At 42.5% G+C, this 21,943-nt stretch overlaps 1 protein-coding gene across 2 annotated transcripts in view; it reads left to right on the top strand.

The window, feature by feature from the left end:
* LOC139306698 (interleukin-1 receptor accessory protein-like 1) overlaps nucleotides 1-18,144 on the top strand; it is a 195,336-nt gene extending 177,192 nt beyond the window's left edge. Inside the window, exons 7-11 of one of the 2 annotated variants that reach the window (XM_070930643.1) lie at nucleotides 2,165-2,310; nucleotides 5,989-6,135; nucleotides 12,162-12,332; nucleotides 15,285-15,329; nucleotides 17,417-18,144. In XM_070930643.1, the coding sequence (XP_070786744.1) occupies nucleotides 2,165-2,310; nucleotides 5,989-6,135; nucleotides 12,162-12,332; nucleotides 15,285-15,329; nucleotides 17,417-18,144 (1,237 nt within the window). The remainder of the gene's footprint in view (nucleotides 1-2,164; nucleotides 2,311-5,988; nucleotides 6,136-12,161; nucleotides 12,333-15,284; nucleotides 15,330-17,416) is intronic. The other variant, XM_070930644.1, reaches the window with a different exon arrangement.
* Nucleotides 18,145-21,943: the final 3,799 nt, after the last annotated feature.

A 21,943-nucleotide genomic window follows, 5' to 3' on the forward strand; every position in this document is an offset into this window, starting at 1 on the left:
ATTCTGGAAATTGAGTATTACCTCTCATCTCGGAGGCTGACAGCAAACTCAGGGGTCATTCTTGAGCCACACCTCAACTTCAATCAGCTCATTAAGAGTTCGGTCTTGCTTTCTACTGCTGAGAAATGTTTCTGTTTGAGATCAAACACTGAAACAAACTCCCTCAGTGTCAGTCCAGCTGAATCAGTTAAAAAGCATTTAAAACCTACCTGTAGACTGACAAAAGCCACACTGTCTGACTTCTAAGCTGAAAAGGCTTTAGTTTTGGCCACAGATTATTGAATAGCAGCCAGGCTCTTGTAAAGAGGAGTTTCGTTGAAAAGTGCCAAGTTTGTTCAAAAGTGGATGTGTGGGCACTTTGAAGGTTTGGGTGCCATCTCCTCCCGATAGCTTGTTAGCGTTGTCAGCATTTTTCCATTGAAGCCAGTTAGTCGCAGCTTGATGCTGTTCTTTTAGCTCATTTAAATGAGGAAGAGACTGATAATGAAGAGGAGGCTGCTAAAATCCATTTTTTGCTAATGAACACAACACCTTGCCAAGTGTCCAGTGAAGAAAAACAAGCATCCACGTGTCATAGTGTCCTCCCAGCCCAGTCACTGTGATCAGATAGTCAAGGCAGTGGCTTCTCCTCGTCTTTTGCATGTGTTGTCAGAGTAAAAATGTACGTATTTCTGGAAAATGAGTGAATTTTATGCAACAAAAACATCAAAAGAGTTTTTTCCCTCTCACTAACCCTCGTGGCAAAATGTTGTGTGATATGTCGACGCTGTAGTGCATCATGACAGTCACACTATTATCCCCGTACCAACATGTCACAACCAATAGACATCAAGAGCCTCAGCGAGTCAACAAAAGAGTATTTTTCACGGGGGAAATCTGTCATGACTCGTGATGATGGCTTCTTGTCAGTCACTCTTGACTGTCACCTCCTCACCTTTGTTGTGTACTTTTTGTTTTACTGATGAACTAAAAAGTAAAAGCTGCTACAAATGTCAGCCAATTATGGAGCTTGGAATTAAACTATCTATATATTTATGGTTTGAGAAAGATGGGTGTAAAGGCAATAACTGCATTGTAGTTTTACCCAGAACGTGCCACATCTGTGACACCCTGATGGAAGTTTACAGTGCCAAAGTCATGATTTAGGATGCATACTGTAGAAACATGTCAAATTTCCTTGGGGCAAACTTTTTTGTCAGAAAAATCCGTATTTTATTAAAGAGTCAATCCTCTCTACTTATGACTTTTTGACTGCCTGCAGTCTAGCTTTATTGTTTTCCATCATTGTTTTTTTATTATTTATACTGTTTTGGTGCAGATTCAGAAAATGTTATTTGGAATCTGTAGTCACAGAACATACCTGCAAACATTGGCACTACGAAATCAAAAACACAGCTTCAGCTCTGCACATTCTCTGATGTTCTGAGTCAGATTGTTTCTGTTCTGCATGATTTTTTTCCTCATCCCAGAAATCAGAATTCTTAAAGGCAGACCATCACAAGCTACTTTGATGTACACCTCACAGTCAGTAATGAGGCGCTTGGACTCTTTTTGGGCAAATGTTTGAAGTCATGTTGGTGTTCAAATGTTCAAAAACTGCTTGTATGTTTTGTTTTACCAGCCATGAGTCATAAACTTGTAAAAGCTTTGAGCAGACAGTGATGCATCAGTCGGCCCCTTCCTGATTAATTGATGGTCGCTGTCCACCATCAGACGCTTCATGTTCGACACTTGTGTTTGGCCTTTCATCAGCACCACATCACCACAAAAGTCCAGTGTTGTCTGATCCGTCCAAATCAGAAACAGATTGTAGTGGTTTTGCTCCAAAAGCCCACAGTATCTGCTTTGTCACACCAGGAAAACACTTTCTGCATGTTTTCCTTAAAACTAATGACGGGAGCAGGCCATTATTTCTTCACTCTGTCCCTCTCTCAAATGACCAAAGCTAGTGTGAAAATTAACAATCTGACAATTTCCGTCTTTGATTTATCCGGTTTGCACACCATCTCTTCGAGCTGCTCTGCTTCATATTCAAACAGACACACACGTTGATCACTTCCCTGGTAAATTAGGAGGTAAGTCAAGTTTTGAACAATGTTGGGCATTGATGAGGGACTACATCCATGCATCCCTTTTTTTCTGTGCTCTCTGCCGCCCCCTGCAGGACAATCCGGGAGCACCTGGGGGAGCAGGAAGTTTCCATCTCCCTGACCATCGAGTCTCTGGAAGAGAGCGACCTGGGCAACTACTCCTGCTATGTGGAGAACGGCAACGGGCGGCGACAGGCCAACATCCAGCTCACCAAGAAAGGTGAGTCAAGCACGCAAAGAAGCACATGCATTCATTTGCAAGATGAAAAAAATCCAGTTATTTAAAGCATGTACTGTCTTTTCCAGGAGTCTATCAGATGGATATAGAAGCCTTGATATTTAATAATGGTATGTTACAGCTTTGGAGGTGAAAAACACCATTTAATACCACAGGCCTTCGCTCGACAATAGAGTGAATCTCTAGCAGCAATTTACTGTGTACAAAGAAGAACAACTAGGGGGATTCTGGGAATTGACCAGTTGTTTCTCGCCTCGGGGAGAGAAAATAAATGGGACAGTATTGTAGATAGTGCAAAAAGCCTATTCATCCACCTCAGCCTGAGGAAGCATTCGTTTGCGGAGACAGAAAAAGCGCTTTCGGAGAGAGGCAGCCTTCAGTGTTGTGATGCCAGACAAGCCGTTTGACTGTCTGGCAATGACCTCCCCCATCACACACACACACACGAATCCTCCTTTGATCGTCAAACTCACTCAGACATTTTCTCATCTTTCATCACTGGCTACTGTTGCCCCCCCCCCCCCCGCCTCCTTGTCCTTTTATTCAAGCAAATATTTTTGAGTTTTTCCTGATTTCACCTCAGTGAGGCTGACTGTTTGAAAGTTGATTCTGTGATGATTTTAAATAGAGATGCACACGTTCCGGTGTGGTTATGTAAGTGAGATGTTTTATTTTTCAGCTAGTCTAGGGGGGTCTCTGCATCCTTAAAGTTGTCAGTGTTGAATACATTTACATAGTAAGATATTTTTCCTCTCTTTTAAGCTCACAGCTTTGGATCCAGCTTTGATGGCAGCCCAGTTCCCCTCCATTTGCTATATTAAAGGGGTTTATGCTGCACAGTTGAATCTCATAATAAACCGGAGAAGATTAGCCTGCTCCTCGCAGGATTGTGGGTCTCCAAGAAATCGACCGGTTCTCATGTTTTTATTTGCTGCATCCATGCTGTGGTGCAATTCAAGGCCAGTCTGTGTTTACACTGCCTTTCAAAATGCGTCAAAGTTTGCCTCGCTTGTCTCTTGAAGCTGTGAAAACAACACATGACACTTCAAATGAATTTGGTCGTCTCAGCGCAGCATCAGTCAGAATATGTCTTCACTTGTATGTAAAGTTAGCATGGAGATGCGTCCTTATTTCCACTTCTTGTAGTCAAGAAGTTGTGATTCTCCTTAAGTCTCAAGTCCTCCTGACCAACTTTATTTCCAGCAGCAACATATCCTCAGATGATTTTCCTCTCTCCCAGCAGCAGCAACAACATCAGCTAGTCGACAGCTGCCTGTACTGTATATGCTTCTTGATAGGATGCTTGATTTGTGAACATGAGAAGCAGCTGACTCAGCTTTCACAGTTCTCACTGCTGCTCTCCTGTTTTATTTCACCATTCAACCCCTTCTCTGCCTTTCCCCTCCTCTCTTCCCTAGACAACAGGGAGGGAGATGCAGAAATGGAGGGAGAGAAAGGGGTGATGAATCGCCCGATGCCATGTGGCTCCATCAAATCCAGCCTTCTAGTCGTCAGGAGCTAATTTGTCTTAATCCGTCCCACTGCAGCGCTGCTAGAATATGGATGCCAGGCGGAGAAGAATTGGCCTCCTCCACTGTAATCTCTGCTGCTTGAGGAGCAGCTGGCTCGTTATACTGTCCAGATATCTGAGGAGCGGGGCAGTGCTCACTGAGGCGAGAGGGCAGAGCGGAGGTGGAGAGGACAGTGAAGAGGAAGTGAGGGTAGAAGTGGAGTTGCTTGCAGTGCTTGTTAGCTGCAACACCTCTCTCAAAAAGTAAACTAATTCAGGATGATTCCCAGGCTGAGGGGAGAGAAACTGAGACAAGAGGAGAAAGTCAGAGGCTCTGTGGAGAAACATGTGTTCATGTTTGCTCTTTTTGTTTGCGTACACGCGCGTATGTCCGTCCGTAAGCTTGGCTGAAGGTCGCCGCTCAGACGGGCGTGATGAAGCGGCGCGGGCCACGCTCGTTAGCTCTGCAGAACATCATCCTTCATCATGGGAGCTGTCAGCCTGATGGCCGCTGCAGTGGAATGGGCATCGCGCACTCCAACGAGGTTAAATGTGCGTCGGTGATGGATGGTGATGCACACGAGTCCTCTCCGTCCATGTTTGTGTGTGTGTGTGTGTTTGTGTGTGTGGTATTGCAGCGATTCCAGGCATTTTACTGTTGTCCATTAGTCAGCCAATGAAGGCTGACCACCCAGATTTTGTGAGGCGTAGCCAAGAAGAAATGTTGAACTGCAAAAGATGGAGTGACATCCGACAGAAAACACTGTAAAAAAGACAAAAGCCTTGAAAAAGAGACAAGATCATGAAAAGACAAAGCAAACGACTTGGTTTTCAAGGCAAGTTACTAGACCATGGAGCTTAATGGTCGAGTCCATTGTCCTGTAGTGTAAAATATCACCTTTCATCCTCCTGAATAGCACTACTACTCTGGCTTCTACTGAATATTTTTGTCTTGCAGACCTTTTTTTTAAAAGCACTACAAGAAGCACAATTTAGAAAAAACGTAAAACTGAAATATCAACAGTGAAGTCCTGCAGTTCCTTGAATTTAGCTTCCACTGATGCTTTTCACGAGTTCACATCAGGCTCCAGTGATGACGGATGGCGGGGGGAGTGGACCGCTTCGATCTGTCGACGAACATCCCGGTTCAGTTAACAGCCATACGCTTTCCCCCCACCTCGCACCGCTCTGCAGCAGTACACACATGTAACTGATCTTCATTAGTGCAGCGGTCTGATCTGTCTGTATAGAAGTGGTTTTACTTTCATTCCAGTTGGAGTTACGTATCATCTGGACTCAATCCGGCTGTAATGAGAACATAAACAACATGAAAAGATGGAGAGGAAAATCAAAGAAAAAGTAGCACAAGCTGAATACAGCTGCAGGAGATGCACAAAAGCCTCTTTCAAACACGTGTGGAGTTGCGGCAAAGTCATGTCACAACATATAATCTTCTAACAATGCAACGTTTCTTATCCGTCACGACTGCATCATGCATTATTTCACATGTATTGATGTTCTGCAGTTAGATTTTTGCTCAAGTGTAATCTGGCGCTCAGGCTGCTGTGGATGCAGGCCAAGTTTGAGCAGAGAAATAAGATGGAGAGGAAGATTGTGATGTGAAATATAGACTCGCAGCATTAAATGTCTGCAGTAAGACCAGAAAAAAACATTAAAATGATAAATGTGACATTAAATAGGGTCATCTTTCATACTATTCATCCAATAAATGTAATGATTTTAAAGCTAATTTTATGGTTTTTTTTCTAAAATGTTCAAAACAGTGACTAGAAATAGAGCATAAACATTACAAACTGACTTTCTGCAGTATACATGGATAATCGATGGCAAGGAGACAGGTCTGTCCATGCCGGTGACGTGATGATCCCAGGCTCCTTCATGAGAAATAATGGCATTGATTGCCAACCATATCAATTTCCAGGTCACCTAACAAGTGGAGAGACATCGAATAAGGCAAATGAGAAGCATCCGTGTTGTCTGCACACTGAGTGCTAGAAGGACATAAACGCCCTTTTTCATTCTGAATGCTTTATTGGGTGATTGGCAGCTGGTCCTTGTTTTCTTAGTTTAAACAAGTTATGAAAATCTCTCTCTTTCTCTCCCTCCCTCTCACTGTGTTGCCACGCCAGCGGAGCTGATGTACACGGTGGAGCTGGCCGGAGGTCTGGGAGCCATCCTGTTGCTGCTGATCTGCCTGGTGACGCTATACAAGTGCTACAGGATCGAGCTCATGCTCTTCTACAGAAACCACTTTGGCAGCGAGGATATAGACGGAGGTAAGATGAGATAAGGCGCAAGACATGATTTACTTTACGCCGTTCTATAATAATCTCCCCATAATCTGCGATACCACCGTGTTTACTGTTTAGTGGATGATTTCTAAGCACCTTCCACTGCTGTGAAAGCATCCTTTCTTTCCTCAGTAGGAATCAAATCCCAAAGGTGAGCAGTATCAGTGTATATTTATTTTTACTCAGGGTTATTTTTAAAGCTGCATGTTGCACTATTTTTATGTAAAATAAAAAAGAGCCTCCCATCGTTCCTAACTCCGAAATTTTGTTGTCAATTTCAGGGAAACTTCACAACCCAGCGGAAGAGCAAAATCAAAAATCGTATGCAAAATATTGAGTGAACTGTCTCCTAAACAGCAGCAAACGACTCACCAATCTTTGATGTGCTTCCTTTTCTTGTCACATTTGCATCCTTGTAAAAAACGAATCAAAAGCCGGCCTTGTAAAAAATGTTCATGCTGGGTGCTGTTTCCTGACATCACAATGCATGACTTCTGGGTAATGAAGTTCGGCTTTTCAAACGGTTCCCTCTCGCTGCGCCTCAGAGCCTCCGACAGGTAAAGTTGCAGAGTTTAGCTTTAAAAGAAAAAAAAATGCAGCCTTGATCACTTAAACGCTGTGAATGCAGCAGCTGCTGGTGATGTGCTTTGTATTTCAGGGTCTATGTGGTTGTTTTCTTATTATTATTCCAGTGGATAACCAACAGAAACACAGGCAGACAAACCCCCAATATGCCGTATTTTCTGTACATGTCACTGTTATGTTGTTTATTGCTGTATATCTTGACTTTTTTTGAGCATCTGAATCAAGCAGCAACGGCTTCAATCATACTAGGGGAAATCCATTATAGGAGAGAAATGTTTCCAATGACTAAAGCCTTGAAAGACCTACAAATTGGAAGACCGCTGTCAGGAGTTACTGTCCACAATGCAGCCAAGACACATTCGTTAAATCTGGTCTAACACCGTTTTGTTACACTGTGGGAGTGTTGGGAGTAAGGAGGAGCCACTGTACACAGTCGAACAGACTTTCCTGTTTACAATGGCTCTGCTTATTGCGCCCGAACAAGCTACCAGTTTTTAGCTCTTCTGTTTATCTGAGTACTCCTGTAAGCTGAGCAACTTAAGGCACATTATCTCGACTTGTTATTAAAGGAAACTTGGACAACACTCAGAAACATTGTCAAGTTAAGAGGGGTTTGGGTTGTGATTCTGCACGTGTGTCTGCATGCAAACTGCACATGAGAAAATGCAGGAGGGAAGGGATAATGTATTCTGAACACGCTCTATAAAGCAAATCAAAACACAGTCCTTGTGCCAGACCAAAACATTAACTGAGGCCTCATCAGCAATAGTAAAAGAAAAACACCTCTGATTGGGCTTGGTGGATGAGCCTTGGTTTGAGAATGCATCAAACTGAGACAAGGAGCAAGTTTTAATTTGATTCCCCTGTAATGAGTCTCTCAAGTACCAGCGCAGCAGTGAATTCAGGGGGAATGAGATTAGTTCGGAGAGGCTGAGGGACTGTACGTAGTGGAAAGAGAGACAGCGAGAGAGTTATGAGTCTTAAAAGGTAAAAAGTATTCTGTACCCCGCTCCTCTCCTCGTACTCTCCCAGCTCTGCTTAACTGTGATGGCTGCTACATCAGACATTTCAATGAAAGTCATTACCTCTAGCTGTGTTGGGCTTCTGGCCCCGGAAAGCAGAGCTTTGCCGTAATGGATGGCCCAGAGGCAGTTGTGTTGAAAAAGGGAAGGAAAAAAAAAAGTCGGGCCTTGAACTTAATGCCAAACAGCAATTGTCTCCTTTAATTGTGCCACCAGAGTGAGTGCTTGGAGAGAGAAACAGATTTTCAATTTGTTCTCCAGTACAAGGGGATCAGGTTCAATAAGACACAGCACGCTGCCTCCGGAGCTCTCAGGAGACACCTGATACTTTCCTCAACGCCGCGGTCGATTAGATCACTTCACCGCCACCTCTACTGCGCACACATTCGCAAAGCGCGCACGCACTCGCACCTGCACCTCGCAAGTCATCTCTTGAGTTCAAATGACAGTGGAGCGTAGGTGAATAGCAAAGGATGAGGCACTACATAGGAACCACGCTGGAAGTGGTTGCCAGGTGAGTGGAGAGAAAACAGTCACTAAGCATTGGAAGAAGATGGTTAACAGAGATCCCATCTCTATGGTAACCACTGCACTGACAGGCAGAAGTAGCTGCATGTAAGATATAGTTGCACACACACACATTTTTCATTAATAAAGCCCTTAAGCCAGTGTCTCGGATGCACAGAGACCCCCCCCCCCAACATAAATCTGCGCACATTGCCAAGAAAGTGCTTGTGTTTCATTGTGACCACTCGAGGAACTAATTGAGCGCCTGCCTCCCTCTTCTGCCAGATGTAAAATTGTAAGCTTTACGTAACAATGGGACGGACTGTCAGCTATTTGTCAGCGGCGCAATTTAGTTAAAGACCACTCAGTTGTCACATTGTGTGGGTGTCAGTAGAATCAATAATAGGCTTCATGATGACAACAGCCGAGCGAGCTTGTCGAGGAGGTGGGAACTCATCAACACTCTGCCATAAATACGAATGTCAGTGTTGTCAGCGCGCTGTGGAATTATGAGGCTCTGTCTGTGTTCAGTTTAGTTTGGCGATACCGAGCATGAATAGTTTTCACATCTCGCACACACAGCGACTGTAATGCATCCCGTTTCATTTGCATATCTAAGACGCAGAGGTAAACATCGCAAAGTAGTTCATTTGTAATCAGAAGGTCAAGTGGCGTCTTGTTTTTCCAAAGTGATAGTCACATGTAATGAAAGGAAGAAGACAAATTGAGTTGACGCTAAATAGCTTCTGTGTGGGTGAAACGTTGGTCATCACAGATAAGTATATAGAGTTTAAATGCATTTATTTTTAGGTATAGTATAAAAATGTGCCGTGTTGCGTAGTGTTGAAATGCTTAGTAGATTAATTAATTGATCTTTAAGTCAGGGATTTGCTGCTTTTCTCTGTTTATTATAACTGTAAATTGAATAACTTTTTAAAGAAGACAGTCGAAGGAATCACCTTGAGCACTGAGAAATCATGATGGGCATTTGGTAATTGTAATTTCCTAGGAAGTTAGTTTCAGCAATTTGTGATTTGGCACAAATTCTAGAGAAATACTCCATTTAAAACCTCTATTTCCTCTATAGTTAGTACCAAAGTACACGCAGTTCTTTCTAGGAAACTTCTTGGAAAGTATTCTGAAAATACAGACCAGGAATCCTAAAGTGTTACCTCACCTGTTTTCTGACATTCAGTGTTAATGGAAATAATCATCAGTCGCAGCCCTATATACACTCAGTTTAATAGTTAGGCCCAGCTAAAACGAAGGCAGTGTAATTCAACCTTCAGTTTGTGTTGAAACTGTGCCAGAGAGGTGTTTATGGTCATTGTGGCGGTGCTGTTGAATCGTATTGTGTTATATTGAGAGATGTTTCTAATATTTTATGTTGCCCCATTTATTTCAATGAGAGCAGAAAAGAGTAGCAAAGCACCAAGGACCAAACTAAAACTAAATTAGATCACTGTATCTCAGAGGCAGTCGGCTTTCTACTGTCTGATGCAAAGCCATATTCTTTTGGCTAAATTAAATTATAGAAAACAAAATGGTGTGTTTAAAAAAAAAAAAAAAAAAAAACGTGCTCAGCTACTCATTAGCAGTCCACCCCATGTGCTTTTGTAGCTTCAAAGTTAAGTGTGTGTGTGTGTGTGTGTTGCGTTCCAATCTACTCTCCATTAAATGTAATGGAGCCCAGAGATTACGCCTCTGACTCTCTTGGCACTCTCCACCGCGAGTTCAAGAGTTCACAGTCTAACTGCAGGCTCTATATGCACATGCATAAATTAACCACCCCCCCCCCAATCCAAGTGTAGTGAGCGTCAGTCAAGCTGCTCCCTTTGCAGTCGGCCTGTGGGACGGAGGAGTGCTGGATGCGGTTTCGGAGGTGTGCTGCGCCCTCAGATACACCTCACCAGTCTCCTGTAAGGAGTGACTCCTCAAGATGCAAGAGGGTCATTCCGCCTTCGAGATTCTCTCTCTGCCTTCTCTCTCTTTCTCGCTACAGAGGAGTGAATCAGCTCCGCTGAAATAGTCCTTGATCTGCCTACACAGCTTTCATTTCAAGGCTACCGGAGAAACAGAGAGGGAGATTTATGTCACTGCGAAGTAGAAAATAAGCCTCCAAGTTAGTTATACTAAGTGATTATGAGGTTACATTTCAATTATTTTTACATGTCCCTGATGTTGTAAAATTATAAAAAAAACGAGTTCGATTAATGACGTGGTGTCATGTAAAAGTGGTGAGCACTTGCCAAATATCAAGATTACCCTCTGGGAAGTGAGTGAATCTTGTAGCCCAGAGAGAGGCAGGAGTGTAAAATGGAGAGGATATTAAAAGCTTCAAAACCGGGATACTGTAGTGAGAATTGAGCCCAAAATCCCTCCTCTTGAACCCATCTGCTCTTCTTTTGTTGACCCGACTCGCTCATCCTCAGCCCCCCTCTTCTCCGGTGCCTGTGACGGGTTAGACATCACCTCGCGGCTCTTGCGCTACCGGTGGCCACCATAAAGCGAAGGCGCCAGAGTCATAATGAAGACAGGAACACGTAGATCCAGACCCGGCTTGTGTCTCTAATGAGTTTACCTCAAAGGCTGTGTTCACATTGCAGCTCAGAGTGTCCCAATTCTGTTTTTCCCCCCTTTTGTGGAACAGATGAGGGTTTTGGTGAATAAAGAAACACATAGAATCTGATATTTTTGTTTCTGATGAATATGACTTCCATTGTATCTGATTTGTGGCTGAGTAACTGCAGTCACAACTGGCAGATCAGAGTTTACCTGGTTTTAATATCCCCCTTGAAAATTTTGCCTCTAACCTGATACAATGGAGGTGAAGGGACTTTAATTTGACCTTCTCACAACCCGGAAAATTTACATTTTAACTGACTGAGACAAAGTTGTCCAGTCAAACCATGTTAAACAGCCCAAGATCAAAAGTACATAAATATGTGGCCAATGTCCACATACTTACATACTCAGCCATATGGTGTAACAAACAAATATCAAAGACAAGGGCCGCAAAGTCCAGGTCTAGGACTAAACCACTCTAATTGATGAAGTGGTTTGGTTGTTCAGGCAGCTTTAAGCACAACATTGGAGTCGAGCTGTTGCTGCAGCAGCCAGAAGCAGTTATCTCCTCCCTGTGATAGTCAGAGGCTCTAGGATATCTCACTTCCACGTCTTCCACCCTCCTGACTCATTGTAGTGAAGTGCTCCAGCTTGAGAAGAAACATTAAAGTCTTCCCTCACTTCTCACTTGCCGTCTCTCCGCCCAACCCTTTCAAAATCTGTCATCAATCAGAGCTTTCATGTGGGTGATGGAGCCATGCCATGCATCTGCCTAGCGGGCAAGGTTGGGCATTTAGCTCATGCTGGAGTCTAATTTGTTTTTCCTGCAGTGGGCAAAGTAGCTATCAAGGTAACATTATTCGTCAGTGGGGACGGAGCTGTAATGAAAAGCACTCAGATGGGCAGAGGTGCCCAGAGGTCAGAGTAATGGAGGCGTCCTGTCTCAATGAAGTCTCCCAGTGAATGAATAGCTCTCTGTGCACCAGTATGAAAATAGATTGTGAGCATCTGGGGTATAGCAGAGCCTAACTTTGCTGACCAAAGCAGGAATTGCACAGGTATTATGTGCAAATCATAAAAAAGCCACGCATTTAATTGAAGCAAAGTGGTTGTGGGAGCTTTTTATGGCCATACATGAAGAGATGCAAGTATTCAGTTTGCGAAGACCAAGGCTTTATTTTCTCTCTCTCTGAACCTGCTTGATAGCAGGGGTTATAAAACTAAATGAAAGGGTCTGGTCTGAAGGATCTGAGGACAATGAAGAGTCTGCTGGCGTGCCTGGTGGATAAAAGGCGCTATGATATTTCACCCATCTCCCCCTTCTACCTGCAGATAACAAGGACTATGACGCTTACCTGTCCTACACCAAAGTGGACCCGGACCAGTGGAGCCAGGAGACCCGAGAGGAGGAGCGCTTTGCCCTGGAGATCCTCCCCGACGTGCTAGAGAAGCATTATGGGTATAAACTCTTCATTCCAGACAGGGACTTGATCCCCACAGGAAGTAAGCTCTCTCTCTCACGGCGATGTCACGTTGTGTCGAATGCTTTGTCGCTTGGTGTTGCTCGTGTTGTCAGTGCCGTGGTGACATGCCTTGTTTGTGGTTGTTCTGTTATGCATTTGTGTTGTGGCGTAACTAGACCTGTAAGACCATCATTGTTTTAATCCGATCATTCTGAAATGAGCTTTTTTCTAACCTGAAGTGGATCAGTTTGCTAAAAGGTGGCATTTGGGGGTTCTTCAGTTTACGTCTTTATGGAAAAATAGGAAAATAGTGTAATTTTGCATTATTTCTTTCATTACAGTAGTTAATTGAATACAACTTCTGATAGGTCTCCACTCATTTACCTGCTTGTTAGCAACATATTATAAAGACATCACATGAGCATGAGAAAAACTAACCTAAGACGGTTCTGAACATAGTGTGAACCTCTTTTAAGTTTCCTAAAAGCAGTGATTCCCAACCAGAGGTACTTGTATGCGAGGGGGTACTTCGGCAGTTAGGAGGCACATCCGTACATTTTTTGGAGGTGCTGGGTAACAATAAGCTGCACAAACAAAGCAAAACAAGTAGCCACACACTGCTATCTCGTTCCTAGTTCGGTCCTCTTCACTTTTTTCACTGTGTCGGTACTTCAGCAGTTGCCAGGGGGTACGTGGAAAGAGTGCGGAGCGGCTTAACTAATAAAAAAAAATTACTATTTGGTTTTGAAATATGTCCACATATTGAGTTAGCTGTAACACCTGTGTGAAAACTACTTAGCAAGGCAGCAGAGGAGTTGAAACTGTTTCAGTTCATTCATTTATACTTCAAAAAGCAAACAGGTTTTGCACCAACGTGCTTCTCAAAGACAGACATACATGTATACACATACAAGCATAAAGGCATACACAGCTGATAGTAATGGAAAAACAGTTTAGATAGTTAAAACCTAAAGTAACAACATAAGCGGTTGAAATGGTTAACAGTAATAGATATATGGCTGATCCACTTTTATATAATTAACTGACTTAAATAACATCTAATTCACATGAACGGTGAAGGGGTACAGTATTCATCAGTGTTGATTGAAACCACTGCTAAAAGCACCTCCGAACGGTTCGACTTCCAAGAAACCTGCCAACCCCTGTGGCTACTCAAGGAATCTTTAGGTCAGAATCCGAATTTTTTCAGGTCTTTGAAGTATCCCAGTGTTTTAGCAGCGCCCCTGAAGAACCCCTGAAGTTTAGTTTGTAGCTTAGTTTTAATGGTTCCTCCCAGCAGCAGTAGCCTACACATGCTGTGCAGGGAGGCCATATATTAAGAAACTGGGTTGAAGAGCAGCAGTGTTTCATGAATACCACACTAAAGAGTGCAATATTGGTAACTAATCTATGAGAATAACTTCACAAAAGTAGTCTGATTTTGATCAGATCAGTTTTGAGGAAGAGACAATATAGTAGAAGCTCAGTGTGCTGCTGATAACAGATAATAGCAATGAAACACTGTGTGACAACTACAGTATGCAGTTTTTAGCCTGTACGTAAATCATACTTGACTGAAAATAACTTCATTGTAATTTGCTTATGAGTTTACTCAAGTACTGTAAGTCCTTTATTTTCATTTGATACTTCTTTATACTTTTACTTCACTAATGGGAATATTGTACATTTTTAACTGCATGTATTTGATCGTTATGGTCACAAGCTACCTTGCAGGTTGAGATTTTCCGTACAAAACATTTCATCACCTTGTAAAATATGATACATTGTTATGGAGTTAACCGGCTACTGAATTGCTTGAAATGTTCAGCAACTAATCCATAACAACCCTCTTGCATTCGGACTTTCTTTGTGAAAGTGAATTATAAAACCTTTGCATTATCCCTTAATAGATACTCAGGTCTGGTCTTATTAGTTGGTTCTTTATATAACGAAGTATTTAAAGTGCATTATCTGCACTAAGTAAAGCCTGCGGGAGGCATAATAGTCTGTATTACATATGCAGCATAATTGGCAGAAAGCGCCAACCCTATTATTACAGTCCATGTTCCTGATCCAGCTTCATCCAAACTGTACCTCTGCATGCTGCTGTGTAATGATGTCAGCTGTACAATCAAACAGCTCTTTATGCATGGGTATTAATGCATGTTTTGCCACAGCATATTTCTAATGGAGCATCTCGCCATGCCCCATGCTTATCTTTGATTAACCCATCACACAGTTGAGTTTGATAATATCATTATGTTATTAGCCTCAATTTGAATACTTGCATCTGCCTGTCTTCCCGCACATACCGCCATTACTAATTACGTTCCTCTTCTTTGGCGTTGTGCCAAGGTTATAAACTGAATCCCTTGCTGTGATTATGTGCTCGATGCGGGGGGACTGTTGTAATATGGGAAAAATGGCATAAAAATGCAAGGATTGAGAGGAATCTAAAGTGCGTCTGCTGCTATTCCAGCTCGCTGGCTTATTGTGCCTATGTGTAAACATTTCGCTCCCATTGGGAATGTATTAGCATCTCAACTGTCGACATAATAAAGCATAATCCACGGCTATAGATAAACACAGTTTGGCCATTAGGGGTTTCGGCATGTGTCAACAATCCCTCTCCTGAGCTGCTGATAAGTGACGTGTTATTCCACAGTATGCTGGATTCTTTTTAACATGTTAAACATCTCACCTCTCTGATTGATCTCTTATATATATACATATATATATATGTATATGTATATATATATAGTGTTCATTCAGCAAGAGGCTTTTCCTTGGCTTTTTTATGCTACATGTCCCATATTAAACTGGAATAAACTGGTCAGTTGCGATTACCATTTTACAATCGCCAGTGGAACGCCAGTGCAGAAACACAGTTTATGCCAGAGCCTTGTCCCCACATTGACAGAACTGTTTATTTTTTAAAATGCTTCTCTGCAAATCTTTTGATCACACTTTGAATGTAAATATCTATGTTTAGGTTTCACCAATGATCATTTCCAGGATGACACAAGACTACTTAGAGGTACTTCTTCCCCAGATTCTTAACGCTCGTGTCAACACACACTGACACAGATTTCCTGATCAACTCAGTAATGTCGAAAGTCATTTTGGTAACACTTTATAAACACAGTCATACCTCGTAAGTATTTATGCATGGCTTTATTAGTGGTTAATAAGATAATAGTCCGGTCATTAATAAGCCATGAATACTTTTCTATTTCAACCTGGCAACATGGGTTGGTTTGGCTGTCTTAAACTATTTATTAACTATTTATAAAGCCATTATTTACAACGTATAAAGCCTTCATAAAACATAAGTTATTAAATGTTTTACTATTTGTTGTTTTTTTTTCAATTTTTTTCTCTTGCATTTACCTGAATTACAGATTAGTCCCACAGTTTTTAGTTTTGTTTTGTGTGCTTAGGTGATTAGATGCGTGGGTTGACAGATTGTCAGTCCCAGATATATCTTCAACATGTTTTTCTTTCTGTTTCTTCTTTCCACCTGGAATCAGGAATCAATCCTGTGTAGTCAAATTACCGTGTAATATCTGGAGTTAATTCAGATATTTGATATCTGTAGATTTCAGACTTCCATATATTTTGATTTAGTTGGATTTCTGTCCGTCCAACACGTCTTGATTAGTTGTCACACTGGGCTTTTCCCCTGAAACACATTTGAGAGAAACTACAGAGAGCAGGATAGCAGTGATTTTGTGGCTCATATAATTTAGAGTTGATTTTATTTTTACGTAGACAGGAATCAATTATTACACATGCAACACTTTGATTGTAAAGCTTGTGAGGTCTCTGAGAGGACGACTTTAATCTATAAAGCTATAAAGTGTTACCAGGCAGCACCCCAAGAGGGCAGATTTACTTTCAGTTTAATCAATTCAAAACATAAAATGAAACCAGGACTCATTAGCTAATTATATAGTATCCATTTATCCATTCCCCGTTTAGGTTTATTCATGATGAGATAAAAGAAAAACTTGTTTTTGCCTGATTGGTTCGACCTAAACTGGACGCGATCACACCCTCTCTTTTTTAGCTCCGTATGAGAACCAATTACCAAACAGCAGAGAGACTGACTTGTCATGTTGAATAAAGGGCGACTTCAAATCCAAGTTTACTCTAATCAGGTCTCTCTCATCGCGAGGCCTCAGGCCGAGCGTGACACGAAAGGAGGAGGTCATTGGAGGACAGAGAGGAGATGTGGCATTTGTTTGCTTAAAGACCAGCAAGATATTATTCCCTCACACAAACACACACACACACACACACTCGGAAAATAGAGATTTTTCTTCACACACACGCAAGAGGGTCATAAGCTTTGATTGGGAAGTAAAGCCCAGTTAATCCCGTCTAGCTGCTGCTGAGGAGCCACTCTGTCTTTGTCTCCGCCAAGAAAGGCTAAAAGCAGGCATTAGCTGCACACACACACACACACACACACACACACACACACACACACACTCCCCTCCTCCTCTTGACACCCTGGACAGGCCCGGGGAAACACTTAATCACATTCATTATTACGCAAGCAGCTGAGCTTCTCATTAGGGACGTGAGAACAATACTGTATTTACTGTAAGATGCACATGTAGGCTCACACAGGTAGCTGGCTTGGCTTTGAGTGTTTTATGTTTGTCATAGTAAAACCAAGTGATCCCCTTCCTCTTGTTTTTGTCTATAACTCTGTATGAATATGTCTTATTATTATATTAAATATTGCAGTGGCTTTAGATGTTTATCTAAGTTAGAATATGTAATAACATAATATCCTCACATCAGACCGTGGAATAAATTAATGCAACTGGAGATTTTAGAATTCGTCCAATGTTTGAGTGTTTGAAACTTTGATAAAAGGGAGTAGTTTGGTAAGCAGTCGCGATGAGGCCAAGAGAGTTCTTCAAATAGCTGGTGTGATGTATTTCATGATGTTTTCATCACCCATTAGCTGCTTCAACTTTCATGTACGATTAAAGTGTTCGAGCAAATAAATACAAGTAGAAAGAAGCCATGCAGACAGAGACTGTGCTTTTTTTGTGCTGCTATTTATACAAAGTGATCTATCTGTCTCCCTGTCTCTGTGTGTGCATTCAGCCTACATCGAGGACGTGGCGCGCTGCGTGGACCAGAGCAAGCGCCTCATCATCGTCATGACGCCCAGCTATGTCGTGCGGAGGGGGTGGAGCATCTTTGAGCTGGAGACGAGGCTGCGCAACATGCTGGTGACAGGCGAGATCAAAGTCATCCTGATCGAGTGCGCCGAGCTGCGCGGCATCATGAACTACCAGGAAGTGGAGGCCCTCAAACACACCATCAAGATGCTGACGGTCATCAAGTGGCGCGGGCCGTCCAGCAACAAGCTCAACTCCAAGTTCTGGAAGCAGCTGCTCTACGAGATGCCCTTCAAGCGCATGGAGCCCCTGAGCATCTCCCACGAGCAGGTGCTGGACGTCAGCGAGCAGGGCCCCTTCAGCGAGCTGCAGACCGTCTCGGCCATCTCCATGGCAGCGGCCACCTCCACCGCCATGGCGACAGCACACCCGGACTTGCGCTCGACCTTCCACAACTCTTGCCACACCCAGATGAGGCAGAAACATTATTACCGTAGCTACGACTACGACCTGCCGCCCGGCGGGACGCTCCCTCCTCTCTCCACGCTAGGCAACCAGCACACCTACTGCAACATCCCCATGACGCTCATCAACGGACAGCGGCCGCAGTCCAAGTCGCCGCGCCAGCAGAGCCTGGAGGAGGCCCACGGCAACAACGCCATGCTGCCGCTGCTGCCCAGAGAGACCAGTATATCCAGCGTCATCTGGTGACAGAGACGGTGCCGGGCGGGATAGACTGGATCTATACGATGTCCGTCACTGGGAGGACTCGCCACTGGCACTTGGACCCTGAATGCACCGGAGCCAGATGGACCTGAATGGCACTAGGCTACTTGCTGCTGTTGACTTTGCACCAGGAAACACCCGGGGGAGGGAGGGGAGGGAGGACACTGGACACATTGGTGATGGAACCAATGGTGGTGGCAGAAATTTTTTTTTTGTTTGTTTTGATCCAATAAGATCTTTTATTGAAAGTCAACAAGAAAAAAAGAAGCAAGGAGAACTCTTTTGTATGCCTGTATAAACACTCACGTAACACAAGCCAACACCTACGATCATTTACCCCGAGAGTCAAGGAATACAGGGTCCTGTACATACGTTTTCTAATTCTTTGTAGCATCAGTGTTTGGGACTTGTTTCTTGTTTATGTTTTAACATCAGTTGGGACTCTTTTTTTTTATTTCTTTTGTTTCAGTTTGTACAAAAGTGAAGCAATGGCCTGTGAGATGTTTTGGATAAACCGTTGTTACCTTTATCTTAATTTGTTGGCTGGTGTAGTTTATAAAGCCTTTGGGGGGGGGGTTTCGGGGGGGGGCGGGGGGTTTAATAGTCGCAGCCTTCGGGAGATGAGAACGATTTGGTTTGGATTTCCGGGAGTTTCAGCTCCACTGGCTTCTGTAAGGGTTGAGAATCTGGACTCAACCAGAATATGCAAAATATGGAGTCCAGAGAGCGGGGAAAAGATGGCGTTCCCAAATCGATCATGTTCCAATGCTTTCAGAAAAGTCATATCTGTGAAGGGGGATATGAAGAATATGGTGCTAGGCTTCACATCTCACGATAACATTTACTTTAAAAAGAAAACAGCCTTGCTATTTACCTTAACAGATGATTATATCACCGAAAAATTAATTGTGTGTATTATTTTATGAAAAAAGAAACGTCTATTTTTGTAACTGAGGGATATTTGCGTAGAGAAGTTATACCTATAAAGTTTCTGATAGAAGGATTTTGGGGAAACATAATGAAAAAAACGAAGTTTTGTTATGTGGAACTGCACAGCTCACGAAAATCGATAGGTCATTCACTAAATGTCTTACCCTTATATTGCAAGAGAAAAAGAAACAGTTTGTGTTTTCATCATTAAAAAAAGAGTTTTGACATTTCAAACACACGACAGACTGCAGCTCATGATTTAACAAGGAAGGGAGGAGAGGAGGGCTTTGACATGAAGCATTTACTGTACCTGGTCTCCTCTGTAGGACCAAACAAGGCTGTCCAGGGCTAAACCATTATGTCTCTGCTATTAATTTCCTCTTTATTGACCCCCCCCCCCCCCCCCCCCCCCCCCCGTCAACGGAAATCATTTCAGTTGGGTCGCGCTCAGATAAATAAAAAAATAAAAAAAGGGATTTCACATCTTGCTTCTGAACTGTTTGAGGCAACAGGACGTAGGAATATAACGATGAAGAGTCTGAGAACATCTGAAACACCTTGAAACACTGACTTGATGATGATCTTGAAATGTTATTCATGTTTAGGTATTAATATTAAAAAGTAACATTTTAGAGGATGTAATCAGTTACATTTTTGACCTACTGACCAGTAACCATCAAAAACCAATAGCCTTTTAGAATGAAACCCTTCCAAATAAGATGTAATGAATGCTTAAGAGTGACAAGAAAGCGTTTAAAAAATGCTGATTAGATCCTGGAGTATGTGTAACTATACACTAGAAATGCTACTTGGAGCGAGTTAGACCAAAGCAAGCTACAGTGAACCACTCTCATTCATAAAACGGTCTTGTTTTTCTCCTCTGAGGGAAGCTTCCATCGTGAATGGTACGATCTCATCAAGTCATCCGAAACAAGAGCTATTCTCACAAATCCACTCAGACCTGTGAAGGCGGCCTGCGTACTCTCCTCCTGCAGCTGTGCCGTGTTATTTGTTTTTTTTCGAGAAACTAACCTCATACTAAAATACCTGCAGCATCTCATAACGTAGATGTGTTACATTTAGTGCCATAAAATATGCAAAGTGATGAACTCGTAAACAATAAATGAACAATTGTGTTTTTTTCCTCCCTCTTATATTCTCGCAATCTTCAGTTATTGCTCTTTGATTTTACTTTTACAGAATATTTCAGAACCTGGGCCTGGATTTGTTTGTGTTTTTGTTTGTTTTTTTGTGTGTTTTCTGTAAACTGACAGATTTGCATTTTTGGAGTAACAGTCCTTTCATTCCACCATGAGATTATTAGAGCCAGGCCGGTGTTTATCCACCTCAATCAGACCTCTCCCCCCTATGAAAAGAGGAGTTTGTTGTGCTCTATGATGTGGCATTGTGTAAATATAATCAATAACGTGATTTAAGATGAAGACAATCGAGCCATATATTCATGAAACCAATGGTTATTATTCACAAGGTCTCTCAGAGTAGAAATACTAATCCGGAGGTTAACGCGTAGAATTGATGAGATTTTGACAGGAATTTGGCGTCAGCTCTCCTGCTTTGTGAGACTGTGTCAAATACAAGCGTTAGCATTTTTCTAAGTGGGGCGATACACTTTTTTGTTTCATGATGACTTGAACATTTCTGGCGACTTGGCTTTGATGATAAAGATGATGATGATGAATAACAATGACAATATATAGCACAGAATTATTCCAGGCACTTTCACGACTCTTGAGACGACGTCTCTCCTGTTTCTGATTTATTTTCTATTATGTATCTGCAATGTTCATTAAAAGAGATACTGTTATTATTAATAAAACCACATTTACGGTAATGTGATTTCTCAGTCCTGTGTGTGTGTGTGTGTGTGGAGAGAGTTTGTTTGCAGAAAACACCACCCAGCTGACTTTGTTTATGGAGCAGAGGCACGGATTGCTGACGATGCCCCGGATCCCTTTTCCTGGCAGGGAGCCGACGCAGCCCCAACCGCCATAACTCTACCGTCTCCCGTAAAAACCTTGAAACAACAATCAATACGTCTCCTTATTCCACTCAGAGACTGAATCAGCCCGGCCTCATTTTAGGATAAGACTAAATCAGGAGAGTCAATGCATCGAGAGACACTTAAAAAAGAAAAAACTCATGTCCTGATTGTTGTTTGACCTTAGTGCACTTTTGGCAGCCATCAGCTGGCACAGATAGACTCCCAGAGCAGGAAATTGATTTGTTTTTCAGTGTAAAAAGATGCAGCCCTCATTTTATATGATCCTTTAATTGTGAATATATTTGAAGAATTTAAATTTTGGCTCAATCAATATTGGTTTTTACCAATAAACGATACCTAACACTTTAAACTACATCCTCAGTTGTATTCTAGAAACGTGTGGAGAGATGTTTTCAGTGGGAATTGGTCCGTTGAAAACTACAAGCAAGTTTGCTCAGTTAAACTGTCACATCTAATGTCTCTAAGAAAACAGGATCCTTTTTCTTCTAGCATGCTTGGAGGCAGATAAACAACCCCCCCCCGCCCCCCCCCCCCCCCCCCCCCATAGTTCTGCCCATAGTGGAGTCATTTAATTATTTTTGCTGTGATCAAAGCAACAGCATTGAAGAGAAAAGGAAAAAACGAAAGGCACACGGGGAAGAATCTTAAAATACTGCCAGCCCGTGTTAATTAGCCTCAATATGCTCTCCTTGAATGGTGAGAAGCTAGTCACGTTTTTTGTTGCACAATTGTATCAACCTACCACCTGTCATCAAAAACTTAAACCCTAAACTGCATAATCATGTTGTTGGTTGATGTTGTTTGTTGAAGTCACAATGCACCGTAACCTTG

Source organism: Enoplosus armatus, chromosome 24, assembly GCF_043641665.1.
Source record: "Enoplosus armatus isolate fEnoArm2 chromosome 24, fEnoArm2.hap1, whole genome shotgun sequence".
Lineage (NCBI taxonomy): Eukaryota > Metazoa > Chordata > Actinopteri > Centrarchiformes > Enoplosidae > Enoplosus > Enoplosus armatus.